The sequence below is a fragment of the Apteryx rowi genome, unplaced genomic scaffold (genome assembly GCF_003343035.1).
Source record: "Apteryx rowi isolate R43461 unplaced genomic scaffold, aptRow1 scaffold_4, whole genome shotgun sequence".
Taxonomy (NCBI): Eukaryota; Metazoa; Chordata; class Aves; order Apterygiformes; family Apterygidae; genus Apteryx; species Apteryx rowi.
The window spans coordinates 5,230,114-5,254,513 of record NW_020450529.1 but is presented as its reverse complement, the minus strand read 5'-3'; the positions used below and the strand labels follow the sequence as shown (position 1 = coordinate 5,254,513).

General features: G+C 39.2%; 1 protein-coding gene across 4 annotated transcripts in view; it reads left to right on the top strand.

Moving 5' to 3' along the window:
- The window catches only part of GXYLT2 (glucoside xylosyltransferase 2), a 26,956-nt gene extending 3,887 nt beyond the window's left edge, over window positions 1–23,069 (top strand). For 2 of the 4 annotated variants that reach the window (XM_026074900.1, XM_026074899.1), the window contains 6 exons: window positions 7,092–7,281; window positions 7,490–7,621; window positions 15,014–15,265; window positions 16,343–16,466; window positions 19,770–19,942; window positions 21,389–21,667. In XM_026074900.1, the coding sequence (XP_025930685.1) occupies window positions 7,141–7,281; window positions 7,490–7,621; window positions 15,014–15,265; window positions 16,343–16,466; window positions 19,770–19,942; window positions 21,389–21,571 (1,005 nt within the window). In that variant the 5' untranslated portion in view covers window positions 7,092–7,140 and the 3' untranslated portion in view covers window positions 21,572–21,667. Of the gene's footprint in view, window positions 1–7,091; window positions 7,282–7,489; window positions 7,622–15,013; window positions 15,266–16,342; window positions 16,467–19,769; window positions 19,943–21,388 lie in introns of all 4 variants that reach the window. The other 2 variants (XM_026074898.1, XM_026074901.1) reach the window with 2 other exon arrangements.
- The last annotated feature ends 1,331 nt before the right edge of the window (window positions 23,070–24,400 follow it).

Genomic DNA, 24,400 nt, shown 5'->3' with positions numbered 1-24,400 from the left:
CCGCTCCCTTTCCCCGGCGCCCCGCGCGGGCCCGGGGTAGGTGCTTTGCCGTCAGTTTTGGCCTTGTCTCGCAGGCCGACCTGCGTGATGGGGTGCCGATTGGCTCCGACGCGCGGGGAAGGGCTGTCAGCCTCAGACGCTGGACTTGTGCGGGTTTTGTTATTTGGAGGCAAACGGAAAAGGGGGGGTGAACGGCCGTTCTYTGCGGTGCCCACAGACTGTAAACTATTAAGCACCAGTGGATTTTAAGCTGTGGAGCTTTTTGTTYTAAAAGTTTTTTTCCTAGGTAAAGTAATTCAGTAGAACTTCAGAAAAAGTTTGGATTCATGCTGTGTTATGTTCCCTTTTTCAGTACCTTCCAGTTGGAATATTTAAAAAAAAAAAGTGGTAATTACTTCAGGAAAAAAAATAGAGGAGTAGAGTGCTTTCAGTGGGTGGAGGGCTGTTTTCCCCTCTGCATTCCAGCTATATTATGGTCAGTGTGACCTCATATATCTAATTAACTTGGTATGTCTTTGTGTCTTTGATTCATGATTTCACAGAGATGTTCTGAATGAAAGACTGTTCCTGTTTTATGAGCTCTTATTCCGTAACTTATTAAAGCAGTTGGTTTCTTACAAGCATTGTTATCCTACTGAATGCAAGAGATGTTTACTGTGGCTGGGAATGGGTCATGAACAGAATTCAAATGTGTGTATTAAAGCAGGATTATTTCCACTGGCAACTGTACCTCCTGAACTCATTTTTCTTTAAGGCATATCTCTGTGATTATCATGGAAATCAAGAACACTGAAGGAAGGAGCCTGGAAAGTATAAAACTGCTGGAGAGAGTAAACAACTGTCCCATTTCAATGAGCATCTTCATGTTCCAAAAGTTGATGTTATCTAACTTTTTTATTGACTTCTCAAGTACTTTTTACGAGGTCTGCAACACAAAGTGTTGGTGGTGTGCACTACAAAATAGAAAAGGAATAATGCTGTGTTTAAACCATGCCACTTCAGCTGCCTTTTTTTCACCTCTGCTGGCAGGGCATGATCCTGCATTGTTGACACCATCAGGAGTTCTTTACTGAGAAGCAGGAGTCTGATGGTCCAGTTTGGACCCTTGCTGAAAGACCCTTTATGGTGTTAGTTACTTCCAAAATATGATATGACATAGTTAAGTGAGGGTACCATAAAAAAAAAAAAAAAAAGGCAAAGTCTAGAGGAGATGCAGGCTTCTGTGGAGAGGAAAAGCGGCCCGCTGACAGGCACTGCTCCAGAGTGGATCGCATCCGCGCTAGCACAGTGAAGGCATAAGGCAGTGTGATCTGCCTGTCTTAAAAAGCCTGAGCCAATGCACACTGAAAACATGTGGAAGCTGTTTTTAGGGTGCTTGAATTTGGAGTAGAAGAAGCAAATGATTTAATTAGTTATTATCTTCAAGAGTGAGTTTTCCCATAGATTTAATAGACTTTGCTTACACATATGCTTACAGTAGAGCACATATTTATATAATGTGCAGGGTCACAGACTGCCTATTCATTGCTATAGTATAAATACTATTTTAGTTACTCCTTGTGAGCAAAAGGAATGACTTTGAGAGATCATATGTGATCTGATTCCTTTAGGACAACTAAAGATCTGATTATGATTGTTTAAGTTCTTGTGATCTGATCACGGTAAGTGTGTATATATCTAGACTACGTGATTAGTTCAATTGACTTTAATAAGTTGTGTCTATGTGAATGTAAAGGGCACAGTTTTAATTCAGTTTAGTTGATTAGTGTACTTTTAGGGAAGAGTGCAAGTTTTGTTCTTAACTCAGAAATAATCACAGCTGTTATCTAGGATATATATATTTTTTTAATCAATCATACTGTGCACAAGGGGAATTGTAGTTTAGCTCAGATTCTGTAGTAGTGCTCTCTGTATTTGTGTGAGAATAGTAGAAGATTATTATTTTAAGGTTTCTTATAATGTAAGTAGTCATAGATGGTAAAGGCTTAACTGGTCACATATTATCAGCTGACTAGTGCCTGCCAAATATTAGTAAACACATTCATGTGTTCTGCTTTGGTTGTTAGATGATTTTTTGACAGATCTAAAGCATTACGTGTAAGTTTTGGGTTAGCTTTGAAAGCTGATTTTTTGACAGTGGTTTTACTGATCCTTCCTCTTGGAAGTAGCAAGTCCTATGATTTCAGGAAGATTTTTTTATATATATATATATACGAAGAAGTATAAATATGTGCCAAACCAATGTGTGCAAAGCATCAAAAAGCCAAAAGGGTTATTTTATGTCTGAAGGGCAGATGTGACCACACTTTCTATTAAACCAGCTGGCAAGGCTTGGGAAGTGAACCCTCACCATCATGTTTAATCCTTGGAAAGTAACTTTCCTAAAGCAAAACATCTCTTGTATGGCAACCTGTCAAGATGCTTTTTCTTTCTTTGCAATTTGTGTGCATACACATACAAGTTTGGCTTGAATTTGATAGCCTACAATAACATGCTGAAGGCCCAGATACCTCATATTCCTCAGACAAAGAAACCATTTGATTATAAAAAGAAGATTAAAAACACCAGTTCTGGTTTTGAGGTTTTTTTTCTCCCTTTGTCTAAGTTGGAAGGAGGTTGAGATGTCAACCATTTTTTGATTGTCAGCAGTTGCAGTCAGGTTTGTGTAACTGCATTAAAGTGAGAAAACTTTATTTATAGGCATTCTGAACCTTTCTAATTTATATTTTGAAGAGTGTGGGAGAATGTGTTTTGTGTAATACAGCCACTGTTGGGACATTGGCTCAGTGATGACTGTCAGGAAAGGAGCCTATTTAGTGAATCACCAGTTGTGATGCGTTGCCTAAATCTAACCTTGTTTATGCTGCAAGAGTAAATGAGATCATAACATGAAGAATGTTTTAAAGACTAACAACTGTATTGAGTTTGTAAGAATCTGCATTCATTACCTTTGCCTCATGAATAAATTTGAAGGCTTGAATAGATTAGCAGGCTCTGTAATGAGATGGGAATGCATTATTTTGAATGGATCTGGATTGATTTAGACAGGTTTTGGGTTAATTATGTTTGAGACACTTTGGCTGTGACTAATAAGAAAATTACATGTAATCTAAACTTTAAGGCATAGAAACGAAACTATTGTGCTTGAACACTCAAGCTTCTTCTGCGATGTCAGTAACCATGCCTGTCCAAAAGAACACGTATGCAGAAAATAAAACACCATGAGGCAACTGGAGAGGAGTTGTTGGTCTGTATCATTGGAAGACCCTTGCTATAACCATTTTATCATGCTGTGTCTTAAAAAATCTCTCTTCAGCTGTTTCACAGGGATGTACTCTGCAAGTATTTTGTGATGCTCTCTGCGGTGCTTAATCTTAAGTAACAGTCCTTAATCTTAAAGCCACATATTAGTATGTAATAGGGAAAGCAGGAGGAAAGGAGAGGAAGAAGTAATTTCCTCTGAACAGATGGATAAGAATAAAACTGGGAACAGAGTAAAGGCTTTGACATAATGTTATAATAGGCAGATTCTAATATATCAACAAACTACTTTTATATACTGAAGTTAGAAGATGGAGATCAGGGTAACACAGACCTGGTGTATGTAATTTCTGTATTTATTCTTATCAAACGCATTAAATTTTCAGGCCCTTGTCACTGTATTATTTTAGATGCATTTAAATGCTTAATTTACATCATAAAATACAATTATGGACTATATTAGTAACCAGTAAATTGGACTATAAATGAATGAACACGTGTAAATGTTAGGAAGAGTATGGTAATAATAATAATTGTTGTTATTATCTGTGCTTTTTAATATGCGCAAAAATCTCCTGAGGTAGATAACTACTATTACTGTAACAGCTGTTCCCATTTTACAGGTGGGACAACTAAAGCATAAAGAATTAGTAACTTGCCCAAAGCTTCAGAGGGACTGAGTATCAAAAATAGAACCAAAAATAGTGGTCATTTGTACTTCGGCTGCTGCCTGAGCATGTCTTTATGGCAAAAGCCTATGAATGTCTCAGGCTGATAATCTAGCAAAGTTCAGTATGTTCTTTCTTGCTTGCTGAATGATTTTTATTCTATGGAACAAATTTTATCCTCTGTAAAGTTTACCACTTTAAAGTAAAGTTTACCACAGTATTTAACATACTCCATCCTTTAAATTACTGGAAGGTATGCCTTGTCATGAAGCAGTAAATCTAAGTTTAATGTTATCTTTTGCTGTCTTTACTGTGTGCCCATAATGTGCTCTCTCCCTCTTGGGGCTTCTTCATGTAGTATGGTGTGCTCTTCCATTGCTACCTACTAGTTTTCTCCACTGGGAGACGTGGTTGTGACCTGTGTCTCCACCAATAGAAATGAGGTAGCCGTTCCACTTGCACGAGCAAACTGCTAACCTCCCATTTCTCTCTTCACAACACAGTGGAGATCCTCTTATATTCAGGAGGAGATCCAGATAAGCCCATATAGCCATTTATTCTGCGTAAAGCAGAAGCATCCCGGATGTTATCAATCAAACTGGAACTGTTTTGGTTTGAAGACATTAGGTGTATCCTGTGAATCAGTAAGGCATATTGTTTTGTCCGGATGTCATTTCTCTCTTGTCCTTTCCTTTCCTCCTCACAGTATGTGCCCAAGTGTGTGTATATGCAAAGGAGGGAAGGAGAGTAGTGATGTCCTTTGTGAACTACTCATTCCCCTTTTATTGTTGCCTGGCTTTGCCTTTTCTTCTGTCAAAAACTTCTGTCTTTTTTCAGACTTCTGGGTAATAATTATTTTGTAATGCAAACCCAAAATTCATGTTAATGCATCTTTCTACAGCATTCTCTTTTCTCCCTTTCCAACTTGCCTTTGCTCTCACAGTTGTCTTCTAACGTGCTCATACTTAGGACACAAAATCTAGCACTATTTATTCTTTCCCAACATCCCTCTGCACCTTGTAGCTGTTTTCCTCTATTACTGTTGCCCTTGGTGTCCAAGACTACTTCTCTGATCTGCAGGCTCAAACGCTACCTCATAGCCCTTTTCCCTGCTATTGGGCTCATTACTCCTACTTATTCCTACTTAGGCTGTTACAGGCTCCTGAACTGTTTCAGCCCAGTTCCTTGTGACTCTTTATTCCAAGCCTCCAAGGCTCAGCCTTTGCCTCCGCTCTCCCRGGCTGGGAAGGTGTCTGTGCTGGCATGGGATATCTCTTGCCCATCTGCACTTATGTAGCTCCATGGGCTTATGGGGCCATCCACTTTCAAGGGTTGCCTCTGCTGAGCCTGTTTGTTGGAAGAGCCCATCTACATATACTGATGTTCTCGCTATGAAATCACTGCGTGATGGAGAGTTGCTGGAGTCTGCAAAGGAAAGTGCTGCGCCCTGGGGTGAGGTTTGAAACGTTGCAATGAAAGGGTAGAGTTGAGTCCCTCCCAGTGAATTCCATTGCCACAAGCTATATCAAAGCAGTTCACATCCTGCATATGGCTTGATTTAGAGACTCAATTAAGAGGAAGCATTAAAGAGACAGCGAGAAGAGGGGAAAATGGGATCTGTGTGAGCCGCTAATTATTTACTTAAATAATTCAGTGGTTTTTACACTAATAGGTTGGAAAGTAAATACCACTTCACATAAATGTAGAATTTCATTATTTATTCACTGTTGAAATTGCGGTTTAATTAAGACTAAAGCCTAAGACTTTAAACCATTAATGAGACATGTTGCTTTGTATAGCCTGTAAAGTACTGAGGGCTGGTATTCCTTAACACATAAGCGGATTATGCCATAGTACAGAATGCTGCTGTTTTACTAAGCAGTATTTTAATTTCTAGAAGAAGATAATGACAAGTTTATTAACTGTCATTTTTCTCTTTATTTAGAACTTTTGTTTATAGTATTCATTTTACTGATGAACAGTATGTGTGTAAGTGTGTGTAGTATGCTGAGAACAGGCAGGGATTGAGGTCCTCTGTTAAGTGATACATCAAGAACTGGTAGTGATCTATGATTAGCCTTTTGAACTTTCCCATAATGATTACGATGCTTGTGATTTAGTTGTTTTGTCACCGCGCATTCATCTAATGGTGTACGAATGTGGTCCGTGTTGGAATGTGAATACAGTACAGTAGAAGCATTCCTGCAGAATGCTTTATACTTCCATGCTGATCAGTGGGAGGGGAGAAAGAAACAAAAAGTCCACGTTTTCAAAGAGTCTTAGAGTCCCAAAAAAGAGCCTGATTTTTCAGAGTAGCGAGCAGTTTTAACACGCCTTTTACATGCAGTTTCCCCTACTTTATAGTTGAAATGTCTGTAAAGTCCACACAGATAGGTGGTAAGTGAAAAACCCATAGCCTGCTCTTTGACTGTGAAATATAGAGTCTGGTTTGTCTGAGACACATGAATGCATTTGTTTTTAGAAGTCTGTATTTTAGTAAAATCCCAAGTACTCTATCAGGTGAAATAGAGAGCATTCCTCTGAAGCCTTGCCAGTACCTTCAGGCCAGGATTAAGGCATGCATTTTTAACAGCAAGATTAATTAGCTGTTGGAATAATTTACATATAGATGGGGTGGATACCTTTTTTTTAAATGAGGACTGGATCTCTTTTTCCAGCCTAGCCAAAAGTTATAGGTCTGGTACTGAAATTACTGGATGTAGTTCTGTAATTTAGCATTCATTATGTTGGAAGGTCAGACTAGGCAGTAGTAAATCCATTCTGGCTTCATAGACTCTAAGCGGGGAAAAAAAGCTATCATTTGCTCTTAGCAAGTTATTGTCTGGTTTGAGGTGCTATTAAATTAGTTTCACATGTGTATGTACTACAGTGATTTATGCAAGCCAATAAAAGTAGGAAAACCTTGATAAACTTCTGAAAATAGCGTATTTCTTTGTGTTGTAATTTTAACACTCTTGATTTTCACCTTTGACAAAAGKTGGAATCCCATTTGCATGTTCTGTGGATGTCTGATCAGAAAAAACTGTTGATGCCCTACATAATGGAGGAGAAGAAAAAACCCCGATCTCTATTAATGCAGTATTCTCTTCATGTTTGCTTGTTTTTTGTTTTTTTTTAATATGTCTGTTTGTTAATTTTCAGGAAGCCTGGAGAACAGAAACATTCAAAAGAGCCTTCATCTTTGCAATGCATGCATCTGGCAGTTGTGGCATGTGGGGACCGGCTGGAAGAGACTCTCATCATGCTGAAATCAGCAGTTCTCTTTAGCAACAGAAGGCTCTGTTTTCATATTTTTGCCGAGGATTCCCTTAAGCCTGAATTTGAGAAGAAGGTGAGTTTCTTTGTCATTTGGTAATTTTTTTTTTTTTAAGAGTTAATTATAACCTGCAAATCTCTGAGCAAAGTTACGCTGACATAAATAAGTAGCAACTAAGCACTTTTTTACTATAAGCATGTTTCTAAACTCCTTATGCATGCATATTAAAAAAACAAACAAAAAAAGCTATGTAATGTCTAATTCCTTCCCCCATGTCTTTCAGTTACAGGAATGGCCTTCCTCATATACAAAGAAGTTTGAATACAGCATTTACCCAATAACCTTCTCGGTAGGAAATGGTCAGGAATGGAAAAAGTTATTCAAACCATGTGCTGCCCAGCGCCTTTTTCTTCCGGTAAGGCACCTGGATTTCTGAGTAGGTTGCTTCAGGAAAAGGTTTATTCCACAGAAAGGAAGCTTTGCTGGTGTAATATTAAAACCACTTTCAAGCTGAAACTTCCGTTCAAAGATATTTTAATCTGTGCTTTAGCTGCTTAAAAAACAAAACTGAAATCCAGACTTGCTTTTTCTCCTGCTAGCACACAATGTGCATTTTTTATTTGTCTTCAATTCTGTTAGCCTCTCAGACTCTTAAGCTCAGTGCTAGAGCTCTTTCAAGGCAGATGCTGCATGCTTTCCATAAATAACATTCTTCTGAGCGTGCAGTCATCATATCCTCTTTACCCACTATTTCCCTTGGTATATGTTAGCCCTCAGACTGATGATTTCAGGAATCCCCTTTCCTTGTATTTTTCTTCTTTTTCCTAGACTGTCAGATTTGCCCCGAAGATAGTAATTCCAAGGTGCTTAGCAACAGGATTTCATGCAAGAGTCCCATGTGTGCTGGGATCTCCAGGTTCATTGAACATTTGTATTCTTTACTCTCTAATACTTACAGTGTCATAAACTGGGAAAATATTTTACGYTGCTAGAGAGGAAGAAGGTGTTACTAACAATTTTGCTTGTGCAGAATTCTCTGAATTTGAAAGAACTTCTGCTTAAACCAATTTCTGTGGAACTGGGAACATGCATCAAAAATATCCTGTGAATTGCTGTTGTTTGGGGTGACTCCAGTAAAGTGACATGCTATTCACATGATTCAGATTTCCTCATTGCTCTCTTATAAGAAATGGGGGGACAGAGAAATCTTTACTTTCTCAGATGGAAACAATCAGGAGCCAGCTGTACACCCAGATACATAGACTATGAATACATATGTGAGAAAATATGTGCTGTCAGCAGTTCTGTTTATCTGCCATTTAGAAGGAGATTTTCAAATGCGCCAGGACCAGATGGGCTGAAAGTAACTTGAACTTTAACAGAGATCCTCTCTTCCCTGACTAAGTCTTTGTATCACCTGGAAAACTAACCCTAAGTGTTAGCTTGTTCAATACAGATTTATGTTTGTAAGGATCTTGTTGAACAGGGTTATTTTCAATAGGTAAATGCAGTTCTCCTATTTCTACAGTACATTTTGGTACAGACCTCTCATCGCAGAAGCTGCTTCACTCTTATTGATCATCACCTTTCTGATGACAAAGGGTTATGTATTCGTGGTAGTGCCTTTAGGCTGGGCAGTGCTTTTCAGTTCCCTTTTTGTCACTCGCATTGTTGCCAAAGTTTGGAGTTCTCCAGTAACTTCTCTTAAGGCATACTGGACTGTTGGATGTTGTCTTAGCAAAACTATGAGGCAGCTTACACTGTAACTCCTTCCTTTGGGGGAATTGCAAGTTGTTGTGTGATAGGGCTGAAAACATTCAGCTTCCTCTTTGGTTTTTCTCACTGTTGTTAATATCAGGCTGAGGTTTATGGCTTGAATAGAAGTGGTTGTCTGAGAACAGTTGCAGCTGACACTAAGTTGATAGGGGTAGAGTGAGGAAAACAAGTTGTAGTAATAGCTGGGGTGGCAAGTAACCCTTCAGTTGGACTTTTGGTACTCAGGTTCACAGCCTGGCAGAACCTTAGGTAGTTTCTGGCTTTATTTTTATGGTCCTTGATAACTAGCTTTTGATGTCCCCTTTGAATGAGACGTTGCTGTAGAAATCCAAGCCTTTCTTCTCCTGTGCTGCATTACACCTTTGAAGGAACCATGTATGGAGTGAACCACAGCAGCTGAACTAGTGCAGAAGGCAATTCTTTCACTCAAGGAGCAAGTTACATCTACGATCCAGGTGTTCAGGCTCCCAGCTTGCTTCACTATGTGGTTTAAGGGACCTGGGGGACCACCTCATCTCTCGAGAGAGAGAAATAAAGGACTGTTTATGAAAGCTGATAGGAACTTTTAAGATGCCATGGTTAGATCAAATTTAATTGGTTTCTGTTTATGTGGCAGAGGGCTGGTAAAAGAGGATTCTTATTGGAAAGCCTCCAGTTTTAAAGACTTTCTCTCCTTGCTCCACTTCAAAGAATAGTTATTGCCCACTGGGGAGGTTTTAGGTCCTGGCTGTTCATCCAGGCTTTTCCAGGAAGGGCAGTCCGCACACAGCAGGAGTGGAGGGTTGTGTGAGTAGGGGAGGRTTTCTAATATACTTGTTTAGATGGCTATTTTGAGTCGTATTTTAAATAAATACCAACAGGATGTCAGTAAGTACCCTTTTTTTCATATCCTTCCGTGTCCTAAGCATTTTTAACTGCAGTGGCATAAAATGTGACTGGATTTGGGGAGGATCCCAGGAGAGCAGCAGTGGAGTTTATCAGCTGTTTAGTCCTCAGTTGTGCAGATTGTCTTGTTCCTGATAATGCCAAGCCCGAGAGGAATGTGAGCCCCTGATTCACAAGCGCCTCTCCTGCCAAGGAAGTCTCTCTTCTACAGCACCAGCAGGCATGTGAAAGTGGAGGGTAGAAGGAATGTGTTAAAGGGAACTTGTGTAAGAAACTTTCAGTGGTTTTACTCACTGATAAAAGTAGAGCTCTGGGATGTGTTCTTGCACCTTGTAGTAATGAAGTGTTTTGTCCTGGAGAGCATGCTGATGTACACAGCCTGAATTTGTTGAATTTGCTTGGGTTAGGGAAATACTAAGGAAGATCACAGGACCCTGCATTTTTTGTAGAGGAATTCTGTGACATCTGATCATACTACATAGACTTAAGGAAAATACATTGAACCTCAGTGTAATCTCGTAACAAGTCCATAGTGAATCTTTTGCTGCAGTCTATTTCTGTGAAACCGTACTGTGGGATCTACAAAGGCAGAGTAAGAAAGATGTGGATTTTAACATTAACACAAAGTGAAACCTTAAAAATTAACTAAGGTTAAGTGTCCATTTTATTCTAGCACTTTGAGGATGGACTGATGGCAGCATAAGTGTTGTGTATCGCTATGAGGAGACAATTGTTTTTAGGAGGATAATGCTTTTGGCAAACGTTACCTCACTTATTTTTGTAAACAGGAAAGATAGGATGGTAAAACTTTCCATATTGAGTAGCACTTTTATCCATGTGTCATCCAGCTCGGGGCATCTGGACATGATGATGATGGGCAGCTGTAATGCAACCTGAGACAAGTACTGTGCAGTGTTAAGAAGACTGGCAAAATCTAGCCTCTCTTAACTTTCAGGCAGCTCTGAGACATCTAAACACTATGATTCACAGATGTAGAAACTGAGCAGTTCCCTTAAATTCTCTGTCCCAGAAGCATGCAAGAAACGTGAGTTGTCTTATCCATCACCTTTTTATGACAAGCTGGTTATATTCTCTTCTCCTCCTTTCTCGCTTTAAAAAAAAAAAAAAAAAAGCCCTCAAACCCTGAACAACAAGAACGAAAGACCAAGGCTGCATCACCACCTTGAGATACTACCTGCCAGGTTGTTACCTGCAGTTTTACTTGTTGGTTCATGTGTGGTGTTGCCAGTGGATTGGGAAAGAATGAACCCTCATGAGACCAACTTTTTTCTGTTACAAATAGTTACAGTGGGAGGGTCTAGTCTGACTGGACTATAAGGATCACTGAGGATAATCCCAAATATCTGTTCTTTCCAATGAGAGATCAACTGTGATATGGAAACTGTTTTGTAGCACTAACATGGTTGTTAAGACATCAGGATGTAAAGCTGTGTGGTCTAGTCTCTTGAATGTTATATTCTATAGACATAGCTTGCAGCAGTCTGTGTTGCTGTTTTGGAGTTACCAAAACAACCAGCTAAAGTATCATAAAATGCTTAAGGGATTTTTGGATGATTTTAGTTCTGATAGTAACTAACATTTAGAACCCTTCTCAAAACACTTAATCCACTTAAGAGCTTTTAAGGTAGATTAGCCTGATCCCTATATTATAGGTGTCCTCTTGAGTACACTGAAGTAACCTACCCAGTGGATCAGTAGCAGCACTGGGAATAGATGCCAGGCCTTTATCTGGACAAAAGGCTCTGACTCTGTTGTAACTTAATTGCTAATTACAATTTGGTTAATTAACTCAACTTAGTGGAACTGCTACATTAGCATAAGATGCAAGCTTAACTGTGATTTGTCCCTAGCTTCTGGACAAAGAACTGATAAACTGACATGCTAGCCAGTGCATACCATTAGGTAACCCAGCTTCCCAATACATCAATATATGCTTTCACAGTCATGTGTTATTACTTGCCAGCCTTGTTAACACAATCTAGAGAGTCAGAAGTTGTGAAATCAAATTACAGGTAATTGAGTATTTAAGCGAAGTGTCAGGTTAAGTATAGCAAGTTCTGAGCAGAACTTTCTGACAGGTTTATTCAGAAAACTCTGTAAAGCTGCAGAAAAATTACAGTTCTTTTAAGCTGTAAGTGCCTGTAGAGCGAAGATGACGACAACAGCAGTAACCCCATATTCCTGACCATTTGTTTCAAAAATCATGGTCTTTCAGGTACGTCTACATGCTTTGTGCCAGCAAGCATGAATTCAGAGTACCAGACGCACCCTTGTGTTGCTCATGCTGCAGGTCAGTCAGATGCATGTCACTTGTAACCTGCAGTCGTGTCCCTCTSGTTCACCCCCCTGGCAGACGCGGTGCTCTGCCAGCCCTAGCTGTGCAGTGTTGGGGCAGAGCTAGCTGCATCTGCCTCATGGTACTGAACTGCTCCCCAGCATAACTCCTTTGACATCCACGGAGCAATACAAGGAACTTCTGTAGCCACAATTTTTGAAATTAAATTCTTCTGCTCAAGGCCAAGTCAAACGCACAGCCAGAAAAGGATGTGATCAGTTCATACCGACACGCACAGATTTAAAAAAGTCTTAACATTCCTCACATGAAAGAGAAAAGAGTGAAGGGCTTAAAAGAGGAAGCACAGCTTTCCTTTTAGGCTATTGGGTGTCAGCTGCAGGGCAGCACCTTGGACACAAGGAAGAATCTTTTGCCAAACCAGGAAYGAAGAGTGTGTTTATTGTAAGCAAAGGAATACACCTCTGAAAACACAGAGTCAAGTGCCAATATACAGCCAGTTCCCCCCAAAATTAAATATTTCCTTAAATCCATTCAAATAGAGCAAAATGATTAGGGCACATTGACTTCCACAGATTTAAATTTATGCGCATGTTTAAGATTATTGAAAGAATAATTTTCTGCTAAAAGATGTGGTGTCCACACTGCCACTTATGTTTGAGAGGAGCTCCCATGAGCAGCCATTAAACTTTACCCTCTGCTAGAAAATACCTGAACATGCCTCTACCAGGGCACCCTCAATAAATTTATTTGGGCTACAGTGTGCTGTGGATCCCYCAGACAAGAAAGTGTAATTACTTCTAATGATGCTCTGTTTCTATTCACCTGTTGTCTCTTGTCTTGGACTAGATCCTTTTGGTCTTTTTTTTCGKTTGTTTGTTTGTTTGTGTGTTTTGATTGTGTATTACTTCACATAGTAGGTCCCTGTGAATTAAGGCTTGTAGGTGCTACAGAAAAAAATGCAATGTCCTGGATATCCTTAAGCTGAAAAACTTTCTTCTTTTCAACTACCTTTCTTCTACTGATCTGCTCTTAAAGTAGCTTAAGTATTAGATCCCAAGATATTCAAATTCGCCTCAAACTCTGGGCTCTTCRCTCTCGAGTGTTTTATTGGACTATTAATGTTGCGCTTTGTTGATACCTTCGTATGCTGTTTTTGTTATTTAGCTATGAGGCCAGCAGAAAACAGTGGGAGAAGAATTCTTCATAGCSTATTGCTGTAACCTTCCACCCAGCAGTGATCTGTGTTGTGATGGACTTGTTTACATGAAGTTTCTTATAAGCATAACTTGTGTTTAAAATGTACAGACATYTACCTTGTCCTGCTGTGTAGGAAGAACATAATAGTTATGTCAGAAATATGGGTCAGGGCTTTGTTAAACTTGGCTAAATGTCAGTTTGAATCCCAAAGTGTTCAGTCAGGTGAAAATCTCATTTAAGTCAGTACTCAAGGATTTGGAATCTTAATGGAGGCCTGTTGAGCATGCTTAGAAGTAATTTTTTTTCACTTTTCAAAATTTTGAAATGTTGTTCACTCTGTGTTTCACAAGTAATCTTTAGTCAGGATACGTTTCAGATCATGTAAAAGTCAAATTTTTAACAGAGCTTATTAAGTTACCCACATAAATAGGAAAGTTTGGCAATAGTATCAGTGCGATTGGACGAGTGAGTGATGGTTTCTTTCCATGACCTGATATGAATCATTAACAGTTTGAATTTACCTTTCAAGTARAGAAAGAAGAGAAATAGAGCTTTTGACTTAGACTGAAGTAAGAAAATTTCAGTCCTTCAGGAATTTTTGGACAGTTTTAGAAAATAATGAAGAAGAGCAACAAAAATTTAATTGAAACTGTTAGTCGACCTTAGCTAATAGTATTTACTACCTAACAAACRACCTAACAAATAGGTGGTGCAAACATCAAGGGAATTTTCACATCCCATTGAAGCACTGTATGATTTRCCCTGCTAAAATTAATGAATGAACATGTAAGGACTTGGATAGCCACAAGGGGGAACACTGTCAACAAGAATAGATTGAATATCCTGGATCTAATTATTTTACAATTTACACCAGTGTTGTTCCTTTCAGACTTGACTAACTTTACTGTGGTTATTCCTGATATAGACTCTGATAACAGAGATCAGAATCTAGCATGAAAAGTTTTATGACATTTCTATTTAGCAAGCAAAGTTTGCTCTTTAGGAGAACTTRCATAATTTTTTGTGATCAATAGTGAATTTTTTTTTTAATTAAGGTAGACCATTTCTATATGTTAAATTAGGTTGTGTGACTGATTGTGAAAGCATCTTAAACATACAYGCACACATACACAGAGCAGCAGTTTCATCCTATATTATATAGTGTATTATTATCAATACTAATCCTGTCAGAATCCATACCATACTGTSTGCAAAAAATACATCTCTATATTCTATGGTTAATTTTTCTGTACAACCGTACCRCTTACAGATCTTTAAAAGAACTAACAAGGCTATGCAAATATATATTCCTTGCATTTTATTTCTGAACTTACATTAAGTAGGCCTTGCAGGCTACATCACAGGTTGTTTTGAGAGCTAAGTGGATTACTGTTTCGCATGAAGATTAGAATCTGACTTCTGTGCTCTGGTAGCTGTTTTGCCTGGCAGGTTTAAAAAAAGTTACTTGATAACTGTTGTTCTGGYATGTAATGACATTCAGCTGGTGAGTCAATAACTCTTTTAAAATTCTTAGTTTAAAATAAAGTACCTTTTGCCAATAATCTCCCTTTTTGTTGTCTGCTTGGTTTCTCTTTCATCTCTCTTCCTCTCCTCACTGTGCAAACCCACAAGGTTATTTTAAAGGATGTGGATTCTCTTCTTTATGTGGACACTGATGTTCTCTTCCTGAGGCCCATCGATGACATCTGGCACATCCTGAAAGAGTTCAACTCCACACAGCTAGCTGCTATGGCCCCAGAACATGAAATACCAAAGATTGGCTGGTATAGTCGATTTGCGCGTCACCCTTATTATGGGACAACTGGAGTCAATTCTGGAGTCATGCTAATGAATTTAACGCGGATACGCAGCACTCAATTCAAGGTGAGAAGAAATAAAACTRTTGCAGAAACCAGTGATTTATGTATTTTTAATATCATGTAAAATATTTTAGTATAAAAATAGTAAAATTTAGAATTTAAAGAATCTGAAAAATATAGAATGCATATTTGGATACTAAAACCAGTTGTCGTGAAAATGACTGTTAAATAAAACTTCCCCACTGAAYTGGTGGAGCACTGAGAACTTGCAGATGAAACAGTCCTTTAGCAGTAGTATAACTGGCTTCTTTGACATTTCACTTTCCCTTCAAAGGTACRTGAAAGAATTAAACTCAAGGATCTTCAGTGCAGTCAGTGTATTATTTTTTAAATTATGAAGGTTTAGGCAAATATCCAGAGTAATTGGTAATTTTTTGCTTTTGCTGTAAATAACATTTTGGATCCTGTTGTGGATCAAGTGATGCTGTTAATTGATATAAATGAGAGGGGAACCCTCTCACTCTTTAAGGTGGTATCTCCCCCTTTTTGTGAAAGGCCTGACTTGTTAAATCTATTTGTGTTGGTGAGCATTTATTCTCTTTAGAAACTTTGTTTACCTCTGAGTGGGCTTTGTCCTTAATCAAGGCCAGGGATTAGCTGTACTATTATAGGAACAGCTTGAGTAAAAAACTTGCTCTCAATATCRTAATTCCCCTGGAAGGGAAAAGGAAGATCATTTTTAGCCTGAAATTTTCCTCCCTTCAACACCTCAGTTTTGACCTTGTCCCTCCTCTACCAAGCAATTGAAAAGAATAGATCTAAAACTCTTCCTACTCTATGCATTTTTCACTTTTTCTCCATCCCGTTGCTCAGAATAGGAAGACTCTGAATAGCAGGAGCTGACATCAGAGCTAGACCCAGGAGACSTTGCTTTCCTGTTTAGTCAGATCAGGAGACCTGGTTGTGCTCTATTTTTCTGACCCTTTCCATGTCTAGCATTTCCTAGCAGTTCTTCATTTTTCATTTAGGTATCTGACATGGCTTAGGGAGACTGAAAAATATGTGGGTGCCACTTTCTCAAAGTCATACACGTCATTGCTGTTCAGTATTAACCCACTGCTGCTGTTTTTCTGCCCTGCAGAACAGCATGATACCATCTGGTCTGACTTGGGAGGAAATGTTGTATCCATTATACCAAAAGTACAAAAATTAYATTACGTGGGGAGACCAGGATTTACTAAATATTATTTTTTACTTTAACCCAGGTAAGTAATGATTCTTAGTCATGATCATCTGTAGTAAGAAAATTTCTTGAACTTGCAAAATTCGAAGAAAGTGCTGTTCATTATTTTTAATATGCATAATATACTCATGTACATAATGTGCATAATATGTAAGTCCACCTAGGATTTATATTCTGTGAAAATAATTCTGAAGGTTGTGCAGGTAGTGGGGCTCAGACTTGGTTCCTTTGAAGATATGAATCTGTTTTCTGGAGATTCTGAGAAAATAAGGAAACAAGCACATATACAACTTGAACTTCATTCCTGCATTTGATCATTAATTTAATGTTATGTTTCCATTCYATATGTGCCCCACTGGACCAGGGCYTAGCTGAACAATGTGTTTGTTTCTGGTGTTTATTTGAATGTTAAATTGCCAAACTTTCTCCAAAGCTATCCTCTATTTTTCTGAAAGGCAGTTGAATTCTGATACTTMTGTAAACAAGTAACAATGCTAGTATAAATAGAAAACAGGCTCAGCTGTTGAATTATCTTCTTTAAAACTGTTGCCCTTCCTAGCTTYGCTCCTCCACCAAAAGTTATTTTTCAGAGAAAGAAGTTTCCCACCTCTCAGCTGGATGACCCATCCTCACTAAACCCCAGAATGATGAGGTCGTCTATACTTCYGTTTCTTAGATGTGTGTGTATTTTATGCTCTTCCTTTATTCTGCTTGCTCTGGGACTATAAAGAACTATGGAGGACTTTTAAATCTCTCAAAGCTGTGTTCCCAGAGAACAGATGGGATACCCCACCTGTCCAAGAGATTGCAAATGTGGAGCAGAGGGACAGTGTGACCARCAAATATGTACTTGTAAGCCCAACAAAATGAAGTCGTATCTGATTCAYGACTGTCATTCTTGCTCAGTGCCTCCCTAAACAATCTGTAGCATTTTCAGCTTGTCCTTCATTTCCCCCTGAATTGGAGTCTTGCTTGCAAGGATGCAGATTTCCAAGGAACTAGCAAGTTTAGGCATCTTCATTTTAAAAGGGTGTGACTTCTGTCACAAGTGGTAAAACRCAGTTTCTGGAAATCCAGCCTCTTCTAAATATTTTGCATTTATTACTCAGAAATGACTTAAGGCTCTTCCAAAACCAGGAACATTTGGAAATACAGGAATTTCAAAATTGCAGCATAATACAYGTTTCCCGAAGAAGCTAAGAGCCTTGTTTCATACATCTGAATACATYGAGTATCAATTCTTATTTGCTTTTGCTTGTTTCCTATGTGACCTTGTATTCCCTCAAGTAATCTTGAGAACAGAATAAGTTTGGATTTATCTTTATTTATTCTGTTCCCTTTTCTTTTCCTCTAAGGAGTCATAGGGTATGTGACTGAATGTACCCAAATTCAGACAAAAAAGGGAGAGAGCAAAAGCAAAGCAGTAAAGTAACATCTGCGTACTGCAGACAGATGTCAAACATCAGTGTCCCTGGCACACCATGCAGTAGCCTCAATTCTAGGGAAAAAAAGTGGAAGAAATCTTCATTATGAAATCACAAATTACTTCCAAAAAGAAATGCATGTCATGTGAATGGGGTCTACCAGAGGAAGAAAAAGATGAAGCCAGATTAGTTGTCAGATCAAACTCAAGCTGCTCACTTAAGAGTGCAAAAGAAAAGATTGCAAAAACATTTGAACTTTGTAATGAGGGGATTCTCTATCAAATCCACATGTTGAGATTCTTTTCCGCACCATAGCCAGTCTTTTCCTCATAACTAGTAAATAATTTTTGTGAATTACGTAACATCAGACTGCACAAAAAAGAAAACAAAAGAACTTGAGACTACTAAAACAGAAAACTAGACTTTCCTGAGGTTTTAAAATGCTGAATTGTTAAAAATGGCCTGGGAACGAATCAGAAATGAAAAACTGAGTCAGTTAAGTCCACTGCAGATGGCTTTTTGTAGATACGATGTATTGGCTAAAAATACGCAGAACCTGGGGCCTGAAAAGATGAACCCTTTTTCCCATGTCCCGAGGCAGTTCTGATGTTTAACAGATTTGAAGGCTTGCAGAGCAACTAGAATCCAAGCCCAGCTGCAACAGCGAATCTCTAAGAGCGTCTGGTGAGGAGAAGCTTATGAACACTCAAGTGATATGTACAAAAGCTGATAAGCACCTGGTGACATACTTTCACCAAAATGACCTGTTGAGGAGTTGTACTTGCAAACATCTGCTGGGGCTCACTGAAAAGATTCTTGTTAACTGTAAGAGGATTGGGATCAGGGCGCTACAGCTCTTCCTGTCCTTCCAGCAACGCTGGGGAGCAATTCTGAATGTGTGATAGGCCAAACTGAATGGAAACTACTTAAAAACTACTCTTTCTTGAGCAGTCTCCTGATAGGCCTTACGGGAAGAAATGTCTCATAAATATTTTCTCTTACTTCCTCAAGAAACACACAGGGCCAGCCATGGCCTTCCTGAGTATGGTGAGCGGAAGAGAAAGAAAGGCCAAGTGATGAATTCAGTCTTCAATGCTTCTGACATGACCTGTCAGCACAGTGCAATGATTCATTGTACTCCATTTCCGTAGCGAAAAGGTCACAGGGGTTGGCATGACTTATTGTAAGCATGTTGCAAATACTGTGGATGCATGGAGAAAGCTTTAAAACAACAACAACAAAAATCAATAGGGGAAATGAGGTTACAAGCCCTTTTGAAAAATTAGAGAAATTAGACTGATCTTTAAAATAACCTGGACTTATAAAATTAATGGATGACAAGTCTTAGAAGGGCTATGGATAAAATACACTACTTCGTATGGTCTGCTGTATCTCGGCATAGCAAATTGTCATAACCTCAATGAAAGCTTCAGCAGCAAACACTGGATATACTTTGCAAGCTTTCCCATGCTATCTCCAGAAGGATTCAGGATTTCGCATAACCCCCACTGATGTATGTACTTACATAATCATTTCTGTAACTTCGAAAACTTCTACCAGAGGATGCCATATAGTACTACATAGTGCATAGTCTCTGGGTTTGAYTCTGTCGTTTTTAACTTTGTAAAATGCACTCTTGGTTTGTGTTTCCAGCCAGCCTTTCTGTTACACTAGAACTAACAGAAAAATGGGGTAGCAGTGCTAAGACACGTATAGTCATCCCTGAAAAAATGAAGCTTCCATATCTAGCTGCTGCTTTGGGTCTTTGTGAAGGAAGTAACTTTAAATGTTTCTGATTGTCAGTCCCAGCTTTTCCACAGAAACATGATTTAACTTGTTATAACTCTTGTTCAATGTGTCTTTTTCCCCCCCTCACCATCTCTCCTGACTGGCACTGCCAGAGTGTCTCTATGTGTTTCCCTGTCAATGGAACTACCGGCCTGATCACTGTATGTATGGGAGCAACTGTAAAGGTGCAGAAGAAGAAGGTGTCTCTATTCTGCATGGAAATAGAGGTGTCTACCATGATGACAAACAGCCTACGTTCAAGGCACTCTATGAAGTGATACGTGATGTAAGTCTTCTATTTCGATAGAGACAGTCCTTCTATTTCAATATAGATTATAACTTTAACCAGATCACTCAGACTGCTATTCCAGCAGATCAGACTGAGGATAGTCATACTTTATGTATACCTGTCAGTCACAAAATAACAAGGTTGCTTTAGCCTGTTCTATTTTACTGTGTGTGTGTGTATTTGAGAGAGATGGTTTAAACAGTCCTCCTCCTTGTTACAGTAAAATTCTAACCCAAGAGGCTGATAAACTGCTTTTCTATAGTGCTGTGGGTGGAAGGAAGTGTTTGGTTGGAGATATTCCTGCTGGCACTGCAGCTCTGATCTGTAAGTGCCCAGGGAGGCCTTGGACTCCCTGAGCACCTAGAGCCTCTGGGCACTTGGAAGGCAGAAGAGGTTGTTCAGTAGCTTGCTTACAGGCGCAGATCCATATTTCCACTTTGATTAGGAAGAGTTAAGTTGTGGACTGTGTTTTCTACGGCACGGTATGTGCTTCAGGGTTACTTCACTTTTCCTGGTCCATATACAAAATATCAGATTGGCTGTCACCAGCTGATGTAGCTGCACATAATCTGCACGTGTATGGATACATGCATTTGTGCTGAAGTTTCCTGATTCTGTTTCATGTGCTGACTTATGCTGAAGAGCATTGCAAATAGCTATCCATTGCTGGCCACAGGGAGGAGAGATGTTTTTATATATTGTCCTGTAGGAGAGCATTGCATTGACTTAGGCTACGTCTACATCAGTAAGTAGTGCAGCACAACAGGAGCAGATTCGTGGAGCAAAACAGTTGTTGCTGAGGACCTGACATCCACAGTCTTGGTTTTCAGGAGTTTTACTTCAAGATAGCTTTGGACTGGTCCTGTGGACTTGGAAGCCTGTTAGCAGGAATGTGTTAAGTGTGCTCCTACAGGATATTTTCACCTTTAGTTTTATCCAAAAGGAACTCAGTTCCTGCTTTCCGAGATAGTGTCCACTCACCATACTTTGGATTGCATTGCAGAGCAATCAGGAGATTCGCTTCAAAGGTGAACTCCTGATCTAAACAAAAACAGGATCTTTCCTGTGTCCTCAAGTTGCTCCATCGAACAGGAGCACCTTCAAGTAACTACTTCACTTATATGTGAACAACCTTACCCTCTACAATGTCCGTTTCATAACGCAGTACCCCTACATTAGTAAACTTGCTTTAAATATAGAGTCTAGAAATACAATTTCTGTGAAGTTGACTATTTCAGATAATAAGCCTAGACAGACTTTTCTGAAAGCAAGCACTCTCAAGCAGACCAGTGTCCAAATGTTTGAAGTTGATAGGCTTTGATGACACTTTGGAAAGGTGAGGAACAACTCATTACCTACCTGTATAAAGCTTTATCTTACAGCAACTTTTAAATGCCATTTTACAACTACTGCAAATAATAATTCTTTTTTTCTTTTCTTTAGTTTCCTTTTGAAGACAATCTCTTCCAGTCTTTGTACTACCCTCTTCAGTCTAAGTTTCTGGATACAGTGCACACTTTATGTGGGAGAATTCCACAAGTATTTCTGAAGCAAATTGAGAAAACTATGAAGAAGGTGTATGAAAATCGTGTCATTGTCTACTTGGGAGCCAACCACAGATACTAAAAGTAGCTATATTTTTATGTAGAGTTTTTCATTCTTATACCCAGATCTCATGAGGCATATGAATGAAGAGTATGACCTCTTCTACTTAAACTCAGAAATAAAACGTTTTCCTTATATAATTTCCTAATAAGCTCTGAAATTACAAAATGGCAGAAATGCTAAAAGTCCATATAAACTTTCCTTTTTTTAGACTTTTTGTTTACTTCCTACATTTCTCTCAGTTGTTACAGGGAGAGCTGATGACTCTCACTTTTCTTTGATGAAATTAGTTTGGTTATTTGTCTACAAACAGCTGTATTTGCTGTAACTTTTTTTTTTAAGTTGTGCAAAACTCTGTACTGATCTTAGGCTTAACAAAGAAGTGACAGTTTGAGCTATTTAATACCTAGGTAATATAACTCTTGGTGATTCTTGGGTGTCATGAGAATGCTGAAGTACAAAAAAGATCACTTTTATGATAGGATGAGTTAAAATTTACTATGCTGAAAGGAAAATATTTGCTTAAAATTGCACTTCTCTCTGAAGATATAGTACCTGCTATTCTTCGCAGATAACACCGAAGATTTCTCGCTTAAAAAGATTAGGGGAATAGAAGTGTCTATTTACTTTGCATTTTACAGCACTTTTTGTCTAGTGATTGTCACTTTTCTCCTTTGCCATTCAGTTGTTTTGTGAGGGCTTCTCCTAAAGGAATTAGGAGGAAACCATTAAAGCATAAATAGGAAAGCAGTATGCAAGAATTGGGAAGGGAATGTAGTGGAGGGAGTGGCACCTACAAAGTTAATTTACTGCAGAAAGAGAATCCTTTCTTGCATGTAATATAGCTGTGGTGTTCACCCTCACCCTCCTTCAGTCTTAACGTATCCCCTAAGTTGCTAATAGTAGCTACATTAGACACAGCGCAAGAATATTGTGAATGAAGAGTACAAAAGCAGGTACTATTGACCTATTTTACTCTTTAATTAATCCTCTTCAATTGCTATTTACTGCACAGTAATAATTGTATGCCACTGAGAACCTTTCTTCCGTCCCTTTGTTGGGAGACCGAGAATGCTCTCTGACCACCTCTTCTGTTTTGCCAAAACCCCCTTGTTCTGTGGCATAAAAATGTATTTCTTCCTGCCACTTTCATTCCCTGAAGCAGAGTTTTATGCTAGGATTATAATGAATAGCCTCAGAGTGAAAGGAGGTACAAGATGGCTTTGACATTTATTTAAAGTACTTAGTTAAGATGATCATCGTGCTTTTGAAATCTAACAGTATGCACATACTTAGGTATGCTTATTAAAACTTGCAGTAGCTAAAAGGTGCTAAGGAGAGGTTATTGGGGAATTGGAAGTAATGGCACTCCTAAGGAGCAATGATACAACAGGAGACTCACAGAAGGTGTTTTCTAAGTGTAGGCCCTGAGGGATACATGTAGCAGAGTGCTTCTAGAAATCGACTGAGAAAATAACCTTACCTTTCAAGTTTGCTCAGCAAAAAAAAAAAAAAAAAACCATTACTTGGAACTACACATTTTTATATCTAGTAAGCAAAGTAGGAAAGGGCTGAGGAAGACAAGATACACGAAGCTTTTCTGTAATGAAAGGAAAATGGCTACAGATTGTATATCCTATACAGGTACCATGTGGTTAGAGATAAATATTCAGTATGCAGGGATGATGGAAAGGATGTTTCCTTAGTTGAAAGAGTGGAATTTCTGAAGAACTGCAGTTTTTGGGATAGCTCCCCTTACCAGTCATGACRTATGCACGGTTTCATAAGAAAACAATCTCCAGCAGAAAGTCCTCTTAGCTTGCACGTACCTCTCTCCTCGTGTGGCAGCTGCCCGCCTGTCTCTCTCCACCCTGCTGGAGCTCGTATTGCCATCAGACCGACGACAGGAGGGAAAGCACAGGCTTTGCCAGCATCTTGGGCTGCCAGGACACAGGCTGTATAGAGAGTTAAATGCTGGCAGCAGCTTTTCCCAAATACAGAGTGTGAAAACGGACGTGACRTATGCACAAGCATGCTGTGTGCGTGCCGCAGCACAGCAAGCCGCCCTGCTAGGAACCAGCCGAGGGGTGTAGCTGCCCCGGCGGGAGCTGGGATTGAGGGGCCTACGGGCTTGGTCCTCATCCTGGCGACTTCATGGTATGCCTATGCTAGCCCTCGCAGGCACGACAGCCAAACAGCGATGTCTGTGGTTTGTGTTTCTGTGGGCTGCAAAGCCTGATCAGCAATTTGTGCGTGTTTCTGGCTCAGACCCATTATCATATGGTCTTTGCCATGTAAGTGCAAATAGATGCGCAGAGGACAGGAGCAGCTCTGCAGTGATTTCGACTGAAAGCCCAGAAAAACTTCCTAATGGGAACCAGGAACCAGAAACACGTTTAAACTTCAGTGTGGATGTTACTGTCTCTCACAACTTTGATTGAAGTTTTAGTGGTCACTTAAAAAGAACAGTACTTTTTTAGCTACAGAGAAAAGTTTGTAAACATAACCCAAATGAACCTGAAAGACTTCAAAGCCAGAAGGCAATAAAAGGAAAATTCAACCTGCTGGTTTAAAAAGTGCAAGATAATGTAAGCCTAATATATGACAGGTAAACCTTTTAGGCTGGCAATATTGAGAACTTGTAAAAATATAAGGTTGCTTTTTGTTCTGTTTTTTTAATATCAGGATAAAGCTGGTCACAGGTCAAGTGAGGATAGATGAGACACATGCTGGGCACTTCAGGTGCCTCATCTCTTTGGTATCTACAGGCCACAGAAAGTTGCTGGGCAAAAGTCTTGTTACCCAGGCGGTTGTGGCTTTGCGAAGTCTCTGAAGTTGAGTAGGCTCTGA